This window comes from Sminthopsis crassicaudata, chromosome 4 (assembly GCF_048593235.1).
Source record: "Sminthopsis crassicaudata isolate SCR6 chromosome 4, ASM4859323v1, whole genome shotgun sequence".
Lineage (NCBI taxonomy): Eukaryota > Metazoa > Chordata > Mammalia > Dasyuromorphia > Dasyuridae > Sminthopsis > Sminthopsis crassicaudata.
Genome location: NC_133620.1, coordinates 300,524,126 through 300,543,647, shown reverse-complemented (window position 1 = coordinate 300,543,647; position 19,522 = coordinate 300,524,126). Strand labels below are relative to the sequence as shown.

General features: G+C 34.4%; 1 protein-coding gene across 2 annotated transcripts in view; it reads left to right on the top strand.

Annotated features, from left to right (window-relative positions):
• LOC141566828 (uncharacterized) overlaps nt 1–19,522 on the top strand; it is a 98,238-nt gene that overhangs the window by 62,102 nt on the left and 16,614 nt on the right. For both annotated transcript variants that reach the window (XM_074311935.1, XM_074311934.1), the window contains 3 exons: nt 2,355–2,553; nt 10,284–10,314; nt 14,440–14,528. In XM_074311935.1, the coding sequence (XP_074168036.1) occupies nt 2,355–2,553; nt 10,284–10,314; nt 14,440–14,528 (319 nt within the window). The remainder of the gene's footprint in view (nt 1–2,354; nt 2,554–10,283; nt 10,315–14,439; nt 14,529–19,522) is intronic.

Here is a 19,522-nt window from a genome sequence, read left to right as displayed (position 1 = left end):
GAGGACAGTCTGATTGAGGTGACATTAAAGGATGATTTAACATCCTTTTGGATGTTATTTTGGAATCTTGAAAAATGAGCCCAAAGGGCAAAAACTACCACAACAGGTATTATATTTGTTGTTGTTCAGTCATTTCAGTCATGCCTGATTCTTTGTGATCTCATTTGAGGGTTATTTTAAGATTGGAAACTGAGGCAAATAGGATTAAATGACATATCTGAGGCCAGATTAGAGCCCATGAAGATAAGTTTTACTGATTCTTAGCCCAATTTCACCTAGCTCCCCAAATATTATACGAGTTTCATAGTAAATCGAGAATAGAGCAAAATTATGGTGAATTTTTAACTTATAAAATTAGGTATCATTCCAAAGTTGGTTGCATAAAATTAATCATCATACCAGTATGTCACTATGCTGATTTAATAACTTGTGATCTGAATTTTGAAGCAAAGAGGCCAAAAGAGATTCTCTAAAAGTCACAATTAAGTCTACCTCAGAGAACAAGTAACTTGCCTTTTCTGGAATTATTCTGAAGTGACTGCTAGTTAAACATTTCTATAAGAAATATGGTGGTGTCATACAGCTTAACAAAAAATGATGGAAAAGATTCTCCCAACTCAGGTTCTCTAAAAAATGCATATTTGCTGGTCCAGAATTTTCACTGGATTGTGATAGTACCGTTGTGATAGTACAGTGGACATAGAGATAGATTGTTACTAAACGTAAACATAATGACTTATCTAATATTAGAGAAAGCATTAGTAAAAAACTCAAATGATGCTACAAAGTTGCTTTGATTGTCCTATGTTACCTGAAGAAATTTATACATGGATAGCCAGACTATGGGACAATAACTTCAATGGAAGGATTTATTATGACAACTTAAAAAATAAAAGTGACCTAGAGAATATGCAATAGTTTATAACTCTGAAGAAATGCCTTTTACTTTACTATTAGATTGCAAATTCCTTGAGGACAGGGGCTGTCTTTTGCGTTCTTTTGTATTCCCACTGCTTAGCACAGTGCTTGGAATATAGTAATTGCTTAATAAATATTTATTGAAAAAATGTTTATTTATTCTATGATTGTATATGAAGTATATACCAGGGAGGGTGGGCAGTTATTGGAACTAAAAGAACAGAATTCAATACTGGGTCTTGACACTTAACTGCTAAGACACTGAGCTAGTTATTTTGTGTCTCAGCCTCAATTTCCTCATCTATAAAATATGGACAATAATACCTTCCCTACTAGTCTCACAGAATTTTTGTGAAGAAAGTAAATTGTAAATCATATCATGATATAGAAATATTAATTGTTATTATTGATATTACATAAGATGTACTTTGATGATATTTAGAGTTGACATTTGGTGCACTAAGGGAAATAAAGGGGAGTATCCACCCTTTAAACCAGGAGAGTCTGGGGAAAATGAAGAACTATTGGGCTATTTGCAATAGTGGGGACATATGGACCAAAAGCCTTAGGGAAGCTCGTTAGTACATATTGAGTTATTGTAACATTATAATTATAGAAAATAAAACTGGAAAATCTTACGTTGGCTTGCAGCTATAAGACTCAGTCCCCTGGATCCTTCTTGAGGTGGGAAAAAGGTTAGAGAGGAGAAAAGGAGCACTTTTTCACAGAGGCTATAAAACTAAGTCTCCATAAAACTAGGTATCTTATAGCTAAGCATTTGTAGCACCTCACAGATCTGACAGCTGATTCTCAAGTAACCCTTTCTATTATGACTTTACAGGCACAGGCTGAAATTGCAAGCAATTTGGTATTCCAAGATCATAGCTTCTGGATACCAGGGTCAGAGAAACACTGTATCAGTGGTTAATCTTCTTCATTGGCAAACCAGGCAGAATGTATATTAGAGAAGGAAAAAATAGCCACACCAATTTTTTTTAGGTCTGCATGATTTAAATGGTTCTATTTGAGAGGAAGAAGAGGAAGAACCATAGAGTTTAGACACAATTTAGCTGAATATCTTGGAAAGTCTAATCAGAGAATCAGGAAGGAATGGTTTCCTAAGTGCCTTACCCAATAATATACAATGTCAGTATTTGGAAAAGGGAAGATTTAACCCTGGTGTTCCCAACTCTTAGACCAATTCTTGGTGGTGAAGTAGTTAGAGAATAGGACTTTGAATCAGTAGGTTTGAATTAAAATATGATCTTAGATATATACCTCTGAGTCTCAGTTTCCTTATCTACAAAATAGTATTAAAATCTTCTCAGTCTACTAATCACACTTGACTCATGAAATATACATATGAAAGGGCTTTATAAACTGTAAGATTTTATATAAGTAAGATTTTTTCACTCAGTGTTTTATTGTAACTATAGAAATGTCTCTGAATGTTCCCAATCGTTTCCATGGATGTTGGATGATCTGTCAAGAAGGAAAGAACCTGAATACATTCAAAAAGCTACAGGCCACATATCAACAGCAGCTCCTAAAGCAGAGAGAACTGACATCTGATGCAGAGAATACTGACTCTAAGATCTGGAAAGGGTCAATCAAGACAACAAGATTAATTTCAGAGTAAGTGGATATGATAGTGGAAAGAATACTGAGTTTGCATCCAGGAGACTGGAATTCATATTCAGCTCTTCTCTTTGTTGGCCAAGTGACCTTAGACAAATCATGTCTTGTCTCCATGTTTATATCTCTCGTCCAGCTCTCAATGCTATGAGAGTTTTCATGACATGAACTTCCCTTGAATCTCCTCTGGCTACTACTCTTCAGTCTTCTTTGCTTGGAACATAGTCCATGGCCTGCCCCCTAACTATAGAAGTTATAAGGCTTCATTCTTGTTTCTTTCCTCTCTCCCTATATCTATTCTCTCAGTAATCTCATCAACCCTGAGAGGTTTAATTATCTTCTATCTCTGTGTAAATGTGTAAATGACTCCAAGATCTATATATGTAAGTTCTGTTCTAGACACTCTTCTGAATTCCTATCCCACATCACTTGTTGTTTGTTGGACACACATTTCTTACTAAAACTCAACATATACTGTAATATTCCCTTCTCTAAGTTATAATCGTTCTCTGGGAGCAGATTTCTTGGGAAGCTTCTGGAGGTAGCCTTAGTTTCAGCTCAGAGTAATCACCCCAAATGCAGCCAGGAGTTAAAGTCCAAATCCTTTATTGTCTCCTTCAAAGTCTTGAATCTTTTCCTGGGGACCGGTTAGCTTTTTAGAGGCCTATCTTTCTCCTTTGTTCCAAGAGCTCCCTCTGAATCTCCATCCAACACAAAGGTGGAATTTGGAATGACTCTAACTCTGCCTCCAAGAGAGAGTGGGATTGTGGGCTTCTGTGGGCTTGTGAATCTAGCCCTGAGAGCTTCTTTCTTATCGTTCTGCCCAACTTGTGAATCTTCTTGACTTGTGAATCTCCTCCTTATATATGCTCTCTAAAGGTGTGAACTCCTTTAAAGTTGTAAATTCCTTTAAAGGTATGACCTCCTTTAAAGATGTGAACTAAGCACCTTGTTTCAAGTTCTGGCCCAGAACAACATACAAAACACAACTCATCTTTCCTCCCCAAACTGCCCCTTTTTCTAACTTCTCTATTGCCAGTAGGATCATTCTTTCAGCCATCTGGCTTCACAACTCTGGCATTATTTTATATGCCATCCCATGTATATTATTAGTTGTCATTTTTTTCTGTTTTTTTTTTTTTTTTCTTTTTGCTGAGGCAATTGGGGTTAAGTGACTTGCCCAGGGTCACACAGCCAGGAAGATTTGAACTCAGGTCCTCCTGACTTCCAGGCTGCCACTGTGCTACCTAGCTGCCCCAGTTGTCATTTTTTCTTACATCCACCTCTACATTTTTTGAATCCATCTGCTACTTTCCAATCATGTAGCCATGTTCTAATTTAGGTTCACATCTTTTATCACTGGAGCAATTTCAATAGTGTCTTAATTGGTCTTCCTCCCTCTCTCCCCCTAGGTTTTTCCCTTTCTAATACATATCAATGACTTCACTGAAAGCATTCATCCAAAAATGACTCATTAAATATCTTCTATGTTCAATGTGCTATGTGCTTTGGTAAAGGAGTGAAAATAAAGGAAGGAAGTTTTTAAATATTTTGGAAGCTTAAACTACTTTTATACCTGCTCTCAAGCCCATGACAATGGAAAATATTATCTTATATACAGAGAGTCAATCCCAATAGTTCAAGATATTCAAGTGCTTGGGATTGTGGAGACATATAGATGATGTGGGAAGTTAAGCTAATACCATCTGAAAAATTATATTCTCTATTGACAATTCTATTCTTTATTTTATGACTGGGAGAAGGAGGGGGAGAAAAATCTAGGAATCTAGGCTCTCAAAGGCTTTATCAATAAAGTGCAAACTCTTGTTTGGGCAGTTTTAAGCTGAAAAAAAAAACATTCTAGAATGGACCTCAAAAGAGTGACAAAACATTGAGTGACTTAACTTCTCAAAGGCTATCTTCTAAGTAGATTAGAAGTTTTGCAATATGTGCTGCTTGCCTTCTGTGAAGTTTTTTCCCTCAATTTCCTATATATCTCTCATCTGCAAACTTCCCTTATCCATTGGCTACTTTCTAGCTACTTATACATACATGCCTAGCTCTTGCTCATATATAAAAAGTCTTAAATGTCTTTCCTTTAAGCTACCATTTTACAGCTTTTAAAAAAAATATTCAAATACACAGAATTATCTATACTCATTTCATCTACTTTCTTACCACACATTTACTTCTCCATCCCATGAAACATGAAAGCCAAAATAGTCAATATTTTGAAATAACAACATATAGATACAAACAAGAAATATTTTTTATTTATTTAGACTCAATTTAATTTAACAAATTTTGATTGAACTCTTACTATGTGCTAGTAGTAGCATAACATAATCCATCATGGAACTTCTAGTAATATTAAATAATCTTCAATGTACTAGAAAATTAATTCTAGTAATACTATGATTTAGGGAAAATCTCCTACATCTGGGACTTAGATGATCCTTTTAGCCCAGAAGTTTTCCCAATCCCATAAGCAATGAAGATCCCATCTTATTTCAGGTAACTCTTCTTATCCCATGGTTTCATTTCATAGATAGTAATTTGGAATTCTGCCAACATCTACCAGGAGAATATGCCATTGACTTCCAACTCAAACTTGGAGCAATTCCTTTGAGGCCATTCCAACTTATCTCTGTTAAGAATGATCTTGGTAAGGACTTCAAAGAATCTCATTTGACAATAGAGCTTCCTTGTTCATCAAGCAATAACTTTCCCCTGCTTTGCCAGAATTTTTGATTACTGATCTTTACTCCACTATGAGTTTGTCTACACTGTGAACTTCTGCTCCTATATCTGTCCCATACTTTTGACTCAATCTACTAGAATCATTGTCTATTTAATTACCTTGGTTTCTACTTTTATTTACCAATTCTTGTCCTTTGGTACTATCCACTGGCTAAATTTTGTCTACTGAATGAGCCTTAGATTTAAATAGATTTAAACACAACTGAGCAAAGATTGTTATCCTTTGAAGTATTCTTTTTTTTTCTTTTCTTTTCTTAACTAATCACTGAATGGGTGCTTGCCTCAATCAAACTGAAATCTGTTGAAGATCTTAGCTTAAAAAGCCAGGTCCCTCACTGCATCCAGAACCATCTCCAGTTATTTCCACTGATCTGATCAATATCTGGTCACTGGACCCAGATGACTGGAGGAGAAAATGAGGCTGGTGAACTTGCATAGCTCTCCCTCACTCAAATTCAATTCACTTACATGTCATGGGATTTCCTCCCTTCAAGAATGAAGAACTAACAACAGCAAGTCTTGGTATGAGGCATTAGGAGCTGATACCAATAAGGTAGGTAGCCCTAAGCTGCTTCTGATTAATTGCATCACAGCTTACTCTAATTCTATCACACATTAAATAGTACAAGCTATGAGCAGCATGGACAATGGTGGATTTTCCCATTATGTTATAATGATGAACCAAGCAAAAGAATCTCAGATTCCCAAACCACAGGGATCAAACATCCTAAACAAAATCTTCATTCACTATCATGTATATATAATACATTAACCAATATATCCTTGTTCTGTTTTATTTGGTTGCCCTAAAAACCTTTAAGAATCAGTGATTTTTTTTAAAATTATTGATACTTCTTCTTTTAACATTATAGTTATTTCTGGATATTCTCTTGTCACAAAGAAAACAATTGAATAGAAACGGAGGGTGACACTATCTGACAACATATGTAATCTTTGATATTATCCTGTCTTTTTGCTATGAGACAGAAGTCCCTTATCTTTGGGAGCACATTATTTTTTTTAATTATTTTTTATTTTTATTATATTTTTTATAATATTATCCCTTGTATTCATTTTTCCAAATTATCCCCTCCTCCCTCTACTCCCTCCCCCCGATGACAGGCAATCCCATACATTTTACATGTGTTACAATATAACCTAGATAATACAATACATGTGTGTAAATACCATTTTCTTGTTGCACAATAAGCATTAGATTCCAAAGGTACATGTAACCTGGGCAGACAGATATTAGTGCTAACAATTTACATTCACTTCCCAGTGTTCCTTCTCTGGGTGTAGCTACCTCTGTCCATCATTGATCAACTGGAAGTGAGTTGGCTCTTCTTTATGTTGAAGATTTCCACTTCCATCAGAATACATCCTCATACAGTATTGTTGTTGAAGTGTATAGTGATCTTCTGGTTCTGCTCATTTCACTCAGCATCAGTTGATGTAAGTCTCTCCAAGTCTCTCTGTATTCCTCCTGCTGGTCATTTCTTATAGAGCAATAATATTCCATAACCTTCATATACCATAATTTACCCAACCATTCTCCAACTGATGGACATCCATTCATCTTCCAGTTTCTAGCTACAACAAAAAGAGCTGCCACAAACATTTTGGCACATACAGGTCTCTTTCCTGGGAGCACATTACTTTTTACAATTATTTAGAATCCAGTCTCTCTTGAATGTTCTTTTCATTTTTATTGTATATATTATTCTTTTGGTTATACATATTTCACTCTGTCTTGCCTTGTATAAATCTTCCCATGTTCCTCTGAATTCCTCATATTCAACATTTCTTCCTACACAATAACATTCCATTAATTCATATGCCACAGTTTGTCCTGCCAAACATTTCTTTGATCATTTGCCTTCTTCTCCTGCTAGATGCAGTTTGTCCCCTGAAAGAGGCAAAGAGTTAGACTGGGTGCAAATTTCTATCTGTCTCAGCACATGGCAACATCAACCTTCTACTTGCAATGTGAAGAACCTTTGGTGCAAAGAGAAATACCTCCCCTTTTACCTCAGGCCTTCCATCTGTTGCTGCACCTGTCCTTTGAAGGAAGAAAAAGTTAGTAGGGACAGGACTTTATTCTTCCATTCTTTCATCTACTGGCTATTACTGAAACCTGGCTTCCTCCCAATGACACAGCTTCCTAGCCACCAGCACTTGCTGTACCTTCAAATATTCTGCTCCATTAAGGTAGAGGAATTGGAATACTCCTTGCTCCACATTGCCACTTCCAGTTTTTCACTTTACCTCTATTACCAATAATATCTTTTTCTTTGAGTTTTGCACCTATTACCTAATTATAATCCTATTAGTGCTCTCCCACTTCAACCCCTTCCTTACTCAATCCAAATTGGGTACTTGGTTTACAATTTTTCTCTCCTCCCCAACTCCTTCTCTCATACTAGAGGATTTCAACATATATATCAACTCTCTTAAACACCTTAATCACTCAGTTCCTCAACCTTCTCACTTGGCAAGAGCTACTCATTGATCCTCCCCCAACAAAGATATACTATACTTTTGATTTTGCCATAATCCACAAATATATCACCTCCATGTTGGGAGGTGATAATTCTTATGTTGGAGAATTCTAAAATCACTTTTTTTTTTTTTGCCAATCATAAACTTTTGATTTTTTACCCTTCCTACTGCAAGCCAGAAGCTTTGATCCTGGGGATCAGGGAGAAAGAAAGAAGCAAGAATGTCATATTTAAAGCATGTTCAATATATGTAAATTTAAAACATTGTAATAGAGGACCAAATTTTTATTGTATCTATTATTCTTTTGATTCTGTTCACATAATCCTGCCTCCTGTACTAGTCATTCCCTCCTCTCTTCTCTGAACCAATTAAACTTTACACTGTTCTTCTGCCTTGAATCCCTACTCCCTTACTATTTTGCTGATTATTCCCTGCCAAGCCACAGCCTTGAATCATTTGCTGACTTTGCTCCTGGAAAAAAATAAAACAAAATCTTTTTATTTGATCCTTTCATTGCCAAGAACTATCATCCTATATCTCTTCTGCCTTTTATAGTTACATTTCTAAAGGCCTACAATAGGAGCCTCTACTTTAACTTTTCTTACTTTCTTACTCTTACCTTACAATGTGGCTTTCTAACCTATAATTCCACTAAAACTGCTCTCTCCAAGTTACTAACGATCCCTTAGCTGCCAAATCAATCTTCATTCTCTTTGATCTCTCTGCAGTTTTAACACGTTTCTCCTTGATACACTCTTTTTTTGGGACCCACTCTCCTATTTTTCCTTTTATCTAACCACTGTTTTTCAGTCTGTTTTGCTGAGTCCTCATTCAGATCCATATACTAATGATTCACAAATCTTGCCCAATCTGCCCCAGTCTCTCTTTTGATCTCTAGTCTCACATCTCCAATTGCTTTTTAGACACCTTGAACCATAGATATCTTAGACTATATATTAGTCTACAATTAAGAATTTGCTATCTTTTCCCCAAAATTTTCCCCCTCCTACTTTTCCAATTACTATAGAAGCAACACCATCCTCCCAGTCCCTCAGACTCACAACCTAGGAGTCATCCTAGAATTTTCACTAACTTCCTTGACTCCAATATCCAATTTACTATTGCAAGGCCTTTCAATTTCACCTTTGCAACATCCCTCGACTATATTCCCTTCTCTCTAACATTGTCACCACTATAGGGCAGGTCCTCATATCTGCGTTATTGAAATAAGTCTGCTGGTGAGTCTTCTTACCTCAACTCTTCCCACTCCAATTCATCTTCTGATTCAGCTACCAAATACCCTATATTAGATTTAAAAACTCCTTAAAGGCAGCGGCTGGGTCTTAATTGTCTTTCTATCTATGTTCCTTGGCCCAATGTTTTGTAAGAGTTCAATTGCATGATTATCCAGAATGAATGAGTTATCAAGAAAAAAATATACACTTATTAAATGATCATTATGTACAAAGAATTAAGCATATATTAAGTAACCATTATATATAAGAAATTGTATTAGATACAAATCATACAAGAATAAGTTGATCACATTATTGATAGTTTCATGTGGACTCATTCTCCAATTGTGAGCATATTCTTATTTTATTGTAAACTGTATTCTATCTCTAAATCTGTAATTCTATAATTCCTTATTGGTTGGGCACATTAACCTTGCTTAAAAGGCTGGGACAGTGCCAGTCCATAATCAGAATATGCATTTTTTTTGAAGGAGTTGCCCAGAGACATAGAACTACTAGTTGTAAATCCAGGTCTAAAATCCTCTATTACAAAGCTATTAAATTTATACATATATTGAAATGCATTAAATGAGATATTCTTGCTTCTTTCTTTCTCCCTGCCCCTCCAGGATCAGAGCTTCTGGTCCTTCATCATCTCACCATACATCTCACATTTTCAGTCTTAACTTCTGACCTGGCTTCATGAAAGTATAATAATGGGCCTAGAAGAGTAGAACAAGGGTTAGTGCCAAGGTTTGAAAACAGAAATGTTCCCTAATCCTTCAGATTTCTCTAAGTGGTCTTAGTGAATTTTCAACTGCCACCTCACTGTGACTTCCATGGATCTCAAGGTTAATTCCATTTACAGAAGTGAGACAGCATTTCTCTTCCAACCAGTGTGCTAGACTCTAGAATTCTAAAATAAAATAAGATCTGATCATATATAAAGAGATCAATAGATAGATGTGCCTATATGCATGTATCTATCTATAGAGAGAAAAAGTAAGTGAGAGAGATATTAATCTATAAGTACTAAGAATGAAGCATGGTTTAATAGTAAGACTACTAGATGATGTAGTAGAGAACCTGGGTTCAAATCCTAATTGTATGACTATGAAAAAACCACTTCTTTCTAAATTAGATGATGGATGTTCTCTCCATTCCAACTCCAAATTCTATGTTTGGCTAAAAGAAATCAATGATCCTAACAGGTTCTCTTTTCCTATCTTTTAGTGAGGAGGTCATTGGAGCAGCAAGTAAAAATGTGAGTAAGACTTTCTTACCTTATTTAACTTTTATCTAAACAAGCTCAGAAATACCAAATGAAATAGAGCAGTCATTATGTGATAATCTTCCCATTTAGAAGGGATAGATTTTAAGGATAAACTAGAACATTTGCCTTCCACTTTGAGTGCCATGTTGATTCTTTTGATTACATCTAGGAGAAAGCTTTACCTTAATCATTTTGTGCTTGATCAGTTGTTTTGTTTGGTTAGACAATCGGGGTTAAGTGACTTTTGCCTAGAATCATACAGCTAATAAGTATGAAGTGTTTGAGATGGAATTTGAACTCAAGTCCTCCTAACTCCAGGGCCAGTGCTCTATCCAATATCCAGTTTTAACATTAAAAACAAACCCTTCTTACATACAGATATTATCAGCAACTATAAACACTTCTGTTCTCAAGATTTATATAGGCTTTAATCATATGGATTATTTGATTTGATCCATAAATCAATAATGTGAGAAGTAAAGTATTAATTATGCTCATTATTCAGATGAAGAGGCTGGGACTCAGACAGGTTAAGAGACATCTCCAAGATCACACAGTTAGATTGAACATTCCTATTAATATATGCTCATACACATATACATACATAGATAGCATACAACATCATAGATATACATAAACATGTATATTTGTATCTCTCTATATAAATGGGTAATCACACACTATATGATAGTGCATGTATGTAAGCATGCTTATATGTATATTTATGTACATTTATATACACATATACATTTAGTAAACTACTGAATGAAATAATACTATGTCCCTTTTTCTGGAACTATTCTAATTCCAGACTAGAACTGTTCCAAATTATAGCAAATAGTGGGAGTAGTCCTAAATTTGGAATCAAAGTACCAGGTTTCAATCTGTGACACTGCTACTTAATAAATATGATTTTCTGAAGTCACTTCACTAAGCCTGTTTCCTTGCTTTTAAACAGAAAATAATAATTCTGCTCTGAATATATCTTCCAAAGTTGTTGGGGAAAAATGTGTTTTGTAAATCTTAAAGACCTATAGAAATACAATTTATTATCATTATTATTACAGTAGTAGATACTAATACCACTTGTTTTTCATATCTATTAATTAGTTTTCCTAATAAGTAAGAAGTGTGTGTGTAACCTTGGGGTAAAGGGGAGGAGTGGAATGTGATTATGTTTGAAGAGTTATAAGAAGGAATTAGAATGGCACTAGGGGGCAGCAGAACCCAATTCAAGAAACACAATCTGAAATTGAGAATCTCAATGGGCACATTTTTAAAGGATTTTGTTTAGCCTAATATTAGAAAAGTATATATATATATATATATATACATACATATATATATATATGTGTATATATATATGTATATACATATATATATATATGTGTGTGTGTGTGTGGTTAATCTAACTATAACATCCTTATTTAATATTTTTTCTGCTAACAAATCACTGCAGTAATCACTGTTCCTTTTGTCTGTGATCAGAACACTGCAAAGTTTTTATGTAAACCACAAACATTTATTTACATTTGACTTTAGAGTGAAGTTAGGAGACCTTGGTTTGAATTCCAGTTTTATCTTTCAATTTCCTTATCACCAGATTCTTAATCTTCTTTTTAAGTCTCAGTTATTTCATATCTAAAATAAGAGGATTGGATTGGTTATTATATGATACCTCAGGTTCATTCCAGTTCTAAAATCCTATAATCCTAGCTTGGAATAGATGACTTTGGTATAATTTGGTTGAAAGTTGCAGAGTAAGATCCAAGAGAGTGTTAGACTTTAAAAGAAATACAATAGTTCTTGGAACATAAGAAAATTTTATTTCTTTGTTGAATTGCTTAATTTTTTTCAGTAGACTAAAAATGTGTTGTTTAAGCCCTATTTTTTTTTAGAAAGTAACCATTCATTCATTCAACAACATTCATCAACTGCTATGTGCCAAATACTATCCAGGTAATGGACATAGAAACACAAAACATTCCTTGCCTTCGAGATGCTTACTCTTTATTGGAGATTAACAATATATACACAGATAAATACAAAATATGTACATTGTACTTCAATTGGTTAACAAACATTTACAAGCAACTATACTATAAGAAATAGTGAAGAAAAGTAGTGTCTGGATCTCTGGAATTAGGAGGATAGTGTAACAAATATTAAGGACTCACTCTGTGTAGAGTACTGTGGTAGACTCTGGAGAAGAAAAAAAATTAGCTAAAATTCTGTGCCTAAATGAAGAAACAAAACTATCAGATGCAGATGATAAGATGGTATACTTAGAGAATCAGCTAAAAACTTTTAATAGAGTTGTAGGATATTAAATAAAAGCACATAAATCAGTATATATGTTACCAATAAAAGCCCAGCAACAAAAAATAGAAAGAGAAATTCCATTTAAAATAACTGTAAATAACATAAAATATTTGGGAATCTATCTGCCAAGACAAACCCAGGAATTATAAGAATACTGTTACTTTTATAAATAAAGTCAGATCCAAACAACTGGAAAACATATTAATTGCTCATAGGAGATCAAGCTAATATAATAAGGTGACAATTTTACCTAAATTAATTTACTTATTCAGTACCAGTATGTGGCTGAGACATAAAGGGTGATAGCATAAGCAAATTAAGAAAGCAAGAAATAATTTATCTATCATAGAGAAGGAAAGAATTCATAACTAAATAGGAGAAATAGCAGTACCAGATATAAAATAGATGTTTGATTAGATTAAATTATAAATTTTTGCACAAATAAAACCAATGCAACCAAGAGAAGAATGAAAGCAGAAAGCTGGGAATCAATTATTGAGCAAGTATATCTGATAAAGGCCTCATTTCTCAAATATATAGAGAATGAAGTCAAATGAATAACAATACAAGTAATTTCCTCATTGGTAAATGCTCAAAGGAAATGAACAAGTAGTTTTCAGATAAAGAAAGCAAAGCTTTCTATAATCATATGAAAAATGTTCTAAACTGTTATTGATTAGAGAAATACACATTTAAAAATTCTAAGGTACCACCTCACACCTATCAGATTGGGTAATACAACAAAAAAAATGTTGGAGGGGATGTTGAAAAATTGGGACACTAATTTATTAGCAATTTGGAACTATGTCCATACGGCTATAAAACTGTGCTGAGTCTTTGATCTACATTACTAGATTTGTATACCAAAGAGATTGTTTTTAAAAGGGCAAAGGACCTAATTGTACAAAAATATTTGTAGCAGCTCTTTTGTGGTGGTAAAGAATTAGAAATTGGAGAATGGCTGAAAAAGTTGTGGTATATGATTATAATGAAATATTATTGTGTTATAAGAAAAGACAAACAGGCTGATTTGAGAGAAATTTGGAAAAACTTACACAAATTGATGTAGAATGAAATGAGGAGTACCAGAAGAACATTGTACACAGGATAGCAATATTGTACAATATTAGCTGTGAATTACTTAGCTATTCTCAACAATATAATGATCCAAGACAATTCCAAAGGACTAATGATGAAAAATTATATCTACCTGTAGAGAAAGAACTTACGGAGTCTGAATGCAGATATTATGATTTACTTTTGTTTGTTTTTTCTTTTGATTTGTTTATTCATTCACAATAAGACCAATATGGAAATATTTTACATATTGCAAATATATAATCTTTATCAAATTGCTTATCATCTTAAAGAGGGGGAGAAAATTTGGAATTCGGACTTTTAAAAAATGTTAAAAATTGTCTTTACATATAATTGGGAAAAATAAAATATGATTTAAAAAAGACTAAAATTCCGTGCCTACTTTCATGAAATTTAGCATCTATTTATTATAGGCTGACTTTTAATTTATATTTCAAGATTGGTCCAGTCCAAGAGATGACATGATAGTTTGGGGGTGAACTTGACAAGAAATATCTGTGCATAATCCAGGGATTGGCTAGAACTCCATTACAGGAACTTTTAAACTACTTGTAGTTGTTCATGAACTTTGGATACTTTAGTTTTTTTCCATCTATTAAGAAAAGAAATAGGGCCTAGTTCTTCTGTACCTTAATATAAATATGGACTAGACAATGTTTAGTGTACTATGAGTAACATGTAATCGTTTGTACCTAGCTTTCTCCTGATGAGAAGAGGAGGAATTTGTCAGCACATGATTTGGTGAGATTTGGTTCCAGGACCCTAGTGGGAGCTAGGATAGCAAGGTGAGTGGATTTATAATAATACAATAATTGAGAAGTCTCCCATGACAAGCTCTCACAGTTCTGAACAAATTTCCCCGTGAAAATTATGTTTAGTTCTAGACCTTGTCACTTCTCTTTTATTCATTTTATTGAGGATATGCTGCTTTTTTATTGAACAAAGCACTTTGGTTTGAATATGTAACACTTGGGCTCTCCCTTAGTCATGAGCCCTAGAAAACTACCCTAACCTCATAGAATTTTGTAGAGTAGTGTCCACCCAAAACCATAGTTTGTGAGGCTCCACCGATATATGTACTTTTATGAATCAGCTAGAGCACACATTATAACAAATAAAGGGATAAGAAAAGATCCTCCTATGCAAACATGGCATATAACTTTTTTATGTAATAAAATAAGCCTTTCTATGACATAATATTTAAAAAATTTTTCTATTAATTTTATAATTATACATTTTTTGACAGTATATATGCATGAGTAATTTTTTTTTACAACATTATCCCTTGTATGCATTTTTCCAGATTTTCCCGTCCCTCTCTCAACTCCCTCCCCTAGATGACAGGCAATCTCATACATTTTACATGTGTTACAGTATAACCTAGATATAATATATGTGTGTAAATCCAATTTTCTTGTTGCACATTAAGTATTGGATTCCAAAGGTATAAGTAATCTGGGTAGATAGACAGTAGTGATAACAATTTACATTCACTTCCTAGTGTTCCTTCTCTGGGTGTAGTTGTTTCTGTCCATCATTGATCAGCTGGAAGTGAGTTGGATCTTCTTTATGTTGAAAATATCCACTTCCATCAGAATACATCTTCATGCAGTATCATTGTTGAAGTGTATAGTGATCTCCTGGTTCTGTTCATTTCACTCAGCATCAGTTGATGTAAGTCTCTCCAAGCCTCTCTGAATTCATCATTTCTTACAGAGCAATAATATTCCATAGCCTTCATATACCATAATTTACCCAACCATTCTCCAATTGATGGGCATCCATTCAACTTCCAGTTTCTAGCCACTACAAAAAGAGCTGCCACAAACATTTTGGCACATACAGGTCCCTTTCCCCTCTTTAGTATTTCTTTGGGATATAAGCCCAATAGTAGCACTGTTGGATCAAAGAGTATGCAGAGTTTGATAACTTTTTGGGCATAGTTCCAGATTGCTCTCCAGAATGGCCGGATTCTTTCACAACTCCACCAACAATGCATCAGTGTCCCAGTTTTCCCACATCCCCTCCAACATTCATCATTATTTGTTCCTGTCATCTTAGCCAATCTGACAGGTGTGTAGTGGTATCTCAGAGTTGTCTTAATTTGCATTTCTCTGATCAGTAGTGATTTGGAACACTTTCATATGAGTGGATATAGTTTCAATTTCATTATCTGAGAATTGTCTATGACATAATATAATAAGAAAGATGATTGTATATAAAACTGCAAATCCTTACATAGAACTTGCTATCCCTTTAAAATATATAACAAAGTTGTCATGTAAATTTCTTTTTTTTCTTTCCTTCTCCCCCTTCCTCCCTAGAGATGGCTGCCAATAGACATAAATAGGTGTGTGTGTGTGTGTGTGTGTGTGTGTGTAAAATATATATCTAAATGTATATAGATATATATGTGTATGTGAAATTATTCTATACATACTTCTATTTATTTCCTCTAAATGTAGTATCTTTATATACTTTATAATTAATTTAAATATTTATAATGGTCAAAATTATTCTCTCAAAGTTGTTCTTAAAACAATATTATTGTTAACTGTATACAATGTTCTTTTGATTCTGCTCATTTTATTCTTCATTGTTTTGTGCAAGTGTTTCCATGTTTTTCTAAGATCATTGGGCTTATCACTTCTTATAATAAAGTAGAACTCCATCACAATCATATACCACAACTTATTCAGCCATTTTCTAGTTGACGGGCATTCCTGTAACTTCCAATTCTTTTCCATGTTACAAACATTTTAGAACATATAGCTACTTTTCCTTTTTCTCTAATCTTTGGAAAGGAACTTAGTAGTAGTATTTCTGGATCTAGTGGGATATAAAGTTTAATAACTCTTTGAGCATAATTCCAGATTGCTCTCCAAAATGGCTGGATCATTCACAATTCTACCAGCCATTAATTAGTTTTTCCACATTCCCTTCAACCTTAATTGCTTTTCTCTTCAATCATTTTAGTCAATCTGTAACGTGTAAAATTTTGTCCCAAGGTTGTTTTAATTTGAATTTCTCTAATCAATAATGATTTGGAGTATTTTTTCAGATGACTATAAATTGTTTTGATTTCTTCATTGGAAAACTGCTTATTCATATCATTTGACCATTTATCAGTTGGAGAATGGGTTTATTCTTTCCCACAAATTATCATACTACCACTGAGGTAAAGCTCAGACAAGAGAACATTTGTGAACAAGAGAACCTGAAGTTAAGGGTTGGGTCCCAGATAGATACTTATGTGGCCAGAATACATTTAGAGAGGGCACCCATATGTGATTGTGGTGCATATGTAGTCAGCACAACTCATACCTCTAATGCTACAGAATGGTTGATGTCTTCTGGTGATGTCATAACTCTGTTCTCTGTTAGGCATCAAATTGAGTGCCATCTCCATTTTCCTTTCCATTTTCTCTACTTATTTGGGATCTGCTTGAGATTTTCTGTTTCCATCTGCTAGGTCTTAATTACTTAAATGCTTCAGATCCATTTCTCTGCTACTATATACTGGGGTTAGCAGTTAACAAGAGTAGGGGATGTATGTTTGTGTTGCCATGGTCTTTCTAGATGTGTCTAGCAGGGAGGAATTATTAGCTATTTTTAGAGTCTCCACCTTTCTCTGAGGAAGACTTTTATAACTACCAGGAGGGGAACAGGATATTAGGGTCATAAGACTGGACACTGCTACACTTTCCTAAAAATTGGTAGGCTAGAGCAGGGGTGAGGAAACGTCCAGCCTACGGACCATATAAGGCCCATGAAATCATTTGCTAAGGCAACCACAAGCAATGATGAGATGAAAGCTAGATACAACAACTTGCCTTTGCTTGAGGTTCTATTAGTTGATAATTTGTAATGCCCATGAAAGATGTTATAAATTTCCAAATGACTTTTGGCAAAAAAAAAGTCCCCTCCCCCCCCCACCCCGTTCTAGAGGAAATAATTTTTAGAATCAAATTGGGCCAATAGCGAACAGAAATCCAAATACTTATTGAGATGGGACAATACCAGGCAATACACTCTCTCCCTCTGGCAGCAAGATAGTTCAGTTAAACTAGATAAATTCTTAGACCTCAAGGAAAAATTTCAAAGTCTCTAGAATGTTAAGTTGGGATAATTTGACTGAGGCTAGCACCTCTACATGTCATGATCCAGGAACAATTTCCAGAAGAGAATCTGTTTCCCTTCACATAATCTTTAGAAGCTACAAGTAGAAAACTAAGCATTTGAGTAATCATTCTCCACCAGTAAGGAGCATCTTCTGCAAATTACCTTGAGTGCTGGCACTTAAAAATGTAGGCTAGAGCTATATGCTACTATAGCCAGCCAAGCAGCAAGCCAAAGCTCTTAGATGCCTCCAAGGTCTATTGTTTAGACTGACTTATTTGAACCTGAAAGGTCTACAGCTGTACTCTTCTCTGAATTTGGGACAAACATCCTTTTAAATTCTTATAATACCATATTCAAATCCTTTCAGCATCCTTTCACAATTTTTTAAAGGTATGATTTTTTGGAAAATAATGGTATACATGATATTGATTGTATCATATTATATTCTAAATCCATTTTTCATCAAAAAGCTATATAATTCTTCCCAAAGTTTTTAGTTAATTAATTATCCAAGTGTCAAGTATTATTTTTCTAAATGTGATCAAGTATTATGCTAAATATGAGAAAATTGAGGCTTTAGCGAGGTTAAATAACTTCCCAAAGTTCACATAAATACGGGAGCCAGATATTTTGATTTCAAGTTCAGGGGTCTTTCCACTATGATATGTTAAATTTATACAACAACTGACATTTATTATCTAACACAATAAGATGGGAAGGGATTCATAATACAGATATGGTTATTTTACTTCTGCTGGTGTCATAAACTTGACAAAAATGGCTGGGTGATCACTTAATTATCTCCCCACTTTAAATGGACAAGCATAGGGGAAGCTAGGTGGCATAGTAGATAGAGCACCAGCCTTGAATTCAGGAGGACCTGAGTTCAAATGTGGTCTCAGACACTTAATACTTCCTAGCTGTGTGACCCTGGGCAAGTCACTTTACCCCAGCCTCAGGGAAAAAAAATAAAAAAAAATAAAAAATAAATAGACAAGCATATAACTAACTTTTCATCTGTATATTTGATATTGAATTAATCGAAAGTATTGTATTCACTTATGGATTAACATTTTAGAAGGATTATTTGATAAACTATCCAAGAAGTGAGTGACCAATATGCTAAAGATATAATCATACTGTACAGGGGTCATTTGAAAGAATTGTCAGTGTTTATTTCCAAGAAGAGCAGATATAGAAGGAATCATGAAAGTTTATTTCATGTTCTTAGAGCCCTGTACTGTAAAGTGGGGAGCAGACTTATCCTGTTTGGGCTTAAAGGGCAAAACTTGGAACAATGTGTAGAACATATTAGCAAGGAATATTCCAGCCTGACATAGAGAAAAGTTTCTTAACAATTAGAGCCATGTAACCACAGAACAGGGGGAGGATATAAAGTAGGAATTTCTGTTTTATATGGGATGTTGGCAAGATTGTGTCTAGTATTCCTTCAAACTCTTAAGATCATTGAGTTAATTCTTAACTTCTACTCTCCCCTAATCACTACATTCTTCTCAGATTCATTTTCCTCCTTTGTAAAATGGTAGGGTTAGACTCCATGTTCTCTTAGGGTCTTTCAAGTTCTATTGTTCCATGGCTCTTTGAATGGAAGTCTATAATCACAAAAACTGAAAGCAGAGTGACTGGCAATGTGACC